We start from the raw sequence: 5,575 nt of genomic DNA, 5'->3' as shown, positions 1-5,575 counted from the left end.
ATTAACCCATTTATTCTATCAGAAGAATTTTTATTCATTAAGATAGAAGAAATACACATAATTATATATATATATATATATATATATATATATACATGATCACCATCGGTGTGTCCACTAAATGTTGCATCAAGTTGGGCTGCACACGACTTAAGGGGTCATTCCAGGTAAGAACCAAATTCAGAGTAGATTGTAAATTTTCGATGTGATATATATGTCTATCCGCTACCCAATGTATAAAATAATCTTTGCACTCTGTAAATTACATCTTTACATAGTTTACAACTTTTGCATTATATATACACATATTAAATCTGACTCATATATGATTATGCCGAACATTATGAATTTGGTTTTGTACAAATGCTACCAAACTAGACATATTGGATTCATTGTATCTATTATATTCTTTATTGCTTTACATAATTTGAAACTTTTTTTTATGTTTGATAATAAAGTAAATTCATAAAATACACCCGCATGCCCTGTTACATTATGTTGACGAGGATAAAGACAAAAATTATTTTGTTGATATGTGTTTCTAGCTATGTTGATTTCTTAGTATTTTGCCACCCTCATAACAAGTATATTATGAAAACTTGATCGAATAAATGTCGAAACATTAGGGTGTAAGCAAATGACCGATCGATAATGTTTTAAAACATCGATAGCTTTTATAATTTAATATTGTCTAATATTTATTCATCATACCTTTATTTGCATCTATGTATAATTCACAAACTGCCAGTTTTATAATTGCTTCCTGGCTTTACTCAGAACATACATAAAGTATACAGATAAGCAAAAGCACAGGGTATAAAAATTTAGATTATATTAATGTGAAGTTTTCTTTTAAATCTGTGAAGGTGTTCAGGTGATTAAGTGCTGTCGTAACCATCAGAATGTCTTTGCGGTGACGGTATACCATTCTCATCTGAGGAGTCTCTGCAACCAGTCATGCCCTTGATTCTACGAGGACTATCTAAAGTAGGCGAGAGACTGCCATCACAGTTATTACTGCTGCGGTTGGATATCGATGTGCTGTTTCTACCGCAGCTATTTAATGTACTTGAATTGTTACCCGTTGGAGGTGAACCATTACTTGCGCTATTAGTCTGTGACACGTTACTACTAGGTGACATTGCCAACGGTCGCGGTCGGCGTTTTGCTTCGTCTTTTTTCCACTTCATACGACGATTCTGGAACCAAATTTTGATGTGTCTTTCAGTTAAGTTCAACATCGCTGCTAGTTCGATCCGACGTGGTCTGGAAATATATTTGTTGAAGTGGAATTCTTTTTCCAATTCAAGCAACTGACCCCTTGTATATGCTGTTCTCGTTCTTTTATTTTCATCTTCAACTGAAAACTGGGCTCCTATAAAATCAAATTGATAGAGGAAACGTTAGTTAATTGTGCAAGACATTATTTGATAAATGGCAAAATTCACCCACACACTATTTTGTTACGTAAGACACCAAATATCTAGCATGCAACTTGAAAATGCTTTCATAAGGAGTTAAATTATAAATTGAGTTTAATAGTTTACAACAATAAACTGACTGAAAATAAGGTTTCTTTCAGGTAGAGAAAATATGTTAGAAGTAGAAAATAATTACATTACAATTGCATTAGCCTTTTAAGTATACACAATTGCATTTCTCAGTTTTGCTTTAGACATTTTCTGTTCCTTTAATTTCGTATCCACATTTATGTCCTTGTGATTAAAAAAATATGAACAAAGCAAAAAGGAAACGCTTAGCGTAAAAATTCTTGAGAAAATAAAGAAGAAATATACAGAAAGAGGAGGAATAAAAATAGTGTTATGGCAACAACGAGATTGCTTGTTTGTTTCATTTTGATTTTATAGTTTCTTTAAATTCATTACGTGTACAAACTTAAAAATACCTTGCGATATGGAGAATTTGTTGGTCTCTTCTCAAACGAAAACAAACATTTCTGTGAATCTATAGTGATATGGAGGAATGTGTCTAAACATATGAGAGAGGAAGCACCTTTTATGTAGAACCTTATGTTATATCTGTAGGGACAGGCTTCATGTTTACAGAAGACTCAATGAGGAAATAGCATAAGTGACTCAACCGGAAGTAGTTCAATTTTTCTCTGAGATCGTGAAAATAGAAATAATTTTCAATAGCTTTTCCCATGTATTGCTACGCAACAAAAAGGGACTGTTGTGTACGGTATTGTACACATTACTCTGAATGGAAAATTCGTGAAAACATCGGGAAAACGAGTAGTGGTATTTGTTCTAGCTCTTTACACTCTGAGTTCAAATCCCACTGAAGTCATCTTTGCTTTTCACTCTTGCCTGAGTTGATGTAATAAAGTATTAGTCAAGTTCTGGAGTTCTTGACACTACACGATGCTACATGAGAAGTTCTTGACACTACACGCCAAACCTGCACTTATTCCATGAACGGCCACTTTAAGAGTGTCCGTTAGGGGGACCATGCCAATCTTGTTTAAGAGCAAAAATCTAATGTACAACTCATATCAAGAAAACACCATTTCTACATTGCCCAAAATGAGTGGCAATCAACTTGAGCCCTTACAGTTGTTCCTAATGCTGGGTCTCAATGTCACCGAGGAACTCTCTTGGTAAAAATAGATCCTCAGCATACCCAGGACTACATTCCAAACACTGGCTCTTCTATCCAGGACCAGAAAATATTTCAGCCCCCAACAATTTTGACACTCTACAAAGCTTGATTGAGGTCAACAATGGAATATTACTTCTACATCTGTGACGGTGCTGCTGTTATGCATCCAGACATCCAGGATCACATCCAGAGAATGGCAACTCCACTCTGGCCCACAGGTGTGTCACCTTCTCCCTCTGTCATATTTTTTTAATTTCCTCTATGATGGTCACTGTTCCATGGAGCTGGCTGGCACAGCACTTCCTCCACTCGGGTCATCGCGTCTCTGCAACCTATGTTACCCTTGTTGCAACAGTTTACTTGGAACATCATTTGGATTAGGCTCACCGACCTCGAAGGACACGCAATGATTATGAGCACTGCTTCCTCCTCCAAACTCAGCAAGGAAATGTTGGTGTTTATTCCATACATAGGAAAAAGATAAAGCGAAGTTGTTTCTAACTGAGAATCGAAACTAAGTCGTGAATTTAAATGCAGTTTAGAACCCAACATTATATGTAACACAAATATAACAAACTTTTTCCGCCTTGTAACGGTAATTTACTCATTATTTCTGCTGTCCTAACGGCCATGTCACGTTCGGAAAAATATCACCTTCTTGTTTGTATCGTATAAAAGAATTTACATACCATCTATTAAAAGAGAGAAATTTAGAGGAACAGCAGAAACGGTAACTCTCTTCAGTTCAGCATTTAGTTTTGTCCTGAGATGAAATACCACTGAAGTTGGCATCTCACTGGTAGCAATAAAATACATATTAATTAAGTATTGATCCGATTCATTCGTTTATATTTTTACTACATAAATTTGTGGTGTTGTGCCAATGCAAGAATTTCTTGTCTTCATGAAAAGCAACGTAATAAGTTTCTTTACGAGACCACAGATTTATAGAGGAAGGAAACATGATTGTAAAACATTTATGGTTTAGTGGCGTAAGTGAAGTAAATATATTTCAATGAGGAACTAGAATCGAGATAGCGCGTGGGGAGAAATAGTATACAATTAAAATTGACCCTTCATTGTTCATCTACAGAGGTAGATACATATAGGCACATGTACATTGTGGCATTTAGATTAAAATAATGTTTTCGTTTTATCAAAATAATTGCCCTCATTTTATTGCAAAGTGTTCTGCAAAGTTTTAATAATTCCTTTAATTTTGCACAATACTAGTAAGAAGAAATGAAACCCAATGAGCCGCTGTGCAGAAGACAGTTAGTGTCTTTCATGCAGCTATAAAACAACGCAGTCATCAAAAAGGAATCGTTCTAACATTAAACCTGCTGGAAACATCAAACAGGCGTGTTTCCATAGAGACAACCAAAACGGTATTAAACTTATCCGAACGTAAAACAAGCGAAATAAAGCAAAAATGATGGATCACCCCTGAAAAACGAATTCTTTTCTTTCGTTTTCCCCTTCCTCTTTTCTCTTCATTCCCTTACACTCTTCACACTTTATTAACAATCATTCTCTCCTAACATCGAGCTCACACTTGCATTATTACTATATCGCTCATTCGTTCTTTCCTCACACGATTCTTCCAATGTCTTTATTTGACCTTCACCCATTTATAAATGCCTTTCTTTCTCTTTTTATTTTTATGTATTTTTCTTCGCTCTTCAATTTTCTTTTCACTGTTTGTTTCGCCATTTGTTTTTCTCCCTTTATCTCTTTGTTTATTTGTTTGCTTCTTTCTCTTTTTCTTCCTTGTTTGATTTCTTTCTTATTGTTCTTTCTTTTTTTCTCTATCTTACAAACTTCTCTCATCCTTCATATAGCAACCTCGTTCCTCGACATTTGCTGTCAATCATCACTTCTATAACCTTACGGCAATCAAATAGCTGTTTAATTTAGGCCAAGAAAAGCAAGATAATTCTAGAGAATAATATTCACCAAAACTTAAGGCTTCACTTTGAGAAAGGCAGAAAATGTTATGACACTGACATCCTCTACAAGAAATTGAAATCTTCCGTTTAATGATGCGCTTAACTCAGCATCATAGCTGCCAGAGAAAGACACCAGTCATCTTTACAGATCGACAATATGTAATGGTGAGGAAATAGAAAGCATTGTGCGAAGGAAGGTGATTATGAGGAAGATGACCGGGTCAGTGAATTCGCATTTACAACAGAGAGGCCGGTGCATGTAGTTGACCGTTCTGACAACTAGTGAACATCTTTTCTAGATAAAATACCAGCCTCAATTAAAGTGTTGAAGGTTTCTATAAAGTTCTAAGATTCGATGTATTTAGAGTTAGCTTACTGTTAGCTTATGTTTTTGTTTTTCCCCTTTGTGAATAGTCTGTTCTTTTTTAAAACTGATTACACGATATTCATTTCTTGCTTCGATATCGGATATTTGTTTTCGCGTTTATAATTTAGTTCCCGTCATCCCTGACTAAGAATACTATGGTCAAAGTTTTAATTGTGACCATCCCGTCTTTTTCAGGCATTGTGTGTCTAGAGCTATATAAGTATTATTTTAGATGGTAGGGTGTTATCTGGAGGAGAATTCATTGTTATTAGACAACCGATCGCATAGAGGCAACGTCGCTTGATACACTGTAAGATTAATTGTTGTTATTTAACCCAAGGATCTACTCTGTTCGATAAGATCTATATCCAAAAGCATTCCGGCCATAATCTCTTTTCAGGCATTGCACAACATGGACTACATTGTTGAATGTAAACTTTTTTTTAAGACTATAGGATGTAAATTGAGAAGATGTGGTTGTTACTGCTATCATATCCAGTAACCATATATGGCTCTTTTGTTGGCTAAGATTTTGTTAAAAAGTCAATAGCTTGAGTCAATTCCCATGTCTTTGCAGTGCAGCATAAACAATTCAGACTGAGCAAGCGAGTGAGCGAACGACAGATAGGTATATATA

The 5,575-nt window shown here is 35.2% G+C and overlaps 1 protein-coding gene across 2 annotated transcripts in view; it reads right to left on the bottom strand.

The window, feature by feature from the left end:
- Positions 1-139: 139 nt before the first annotated feature.
- Positions 140-5,575, bottom strand: part of LOC106876456 (homeobox protein abdominal-A) — a 99,380-nt gene continuing 93,944 nt past the window's right edge. Inside the window, exons 1-2 of one of the 2 annotated variants that reach the window (XR_001410250.2) lie at positions 1,907-2,090; positions 1,287-1,375 (exon numbers count right to left, since the gene is read on the bottom strand). Coding sequence is in view for 1 of the 2 variants with exons in the window: in XM_014925016.2 (XP_014780502.1) it covers positions 879-1,375 (497 nt within the window). In the remaining variant the exon portion in view is untranslated. Of the gene's footprint in view, positions 1,376-1,906; positions 2,091-5,575 lie in introns of those variants that run through there. The other variant, XM_014925016.2, reaches the window with a different exon arrangement.

Source organism: Octopus bimaculoides, chromosome 7 (genome assembly GCF_001194135.2).
Source record: "Octopus bimaculoides isolate UCB-OBI-ISO-001 chromosome 7, ASM119413v2, whole genome shotgun sequence".
NCBI lineage: Eukaryota > Metazoa > Mollusca > Cephalopoda > Octopoda > Octopodidae > Octopus > Octopus bimaculoides.
This window is presented reverse-complemented; position numbering and strand designations above follow the sequence as displayed.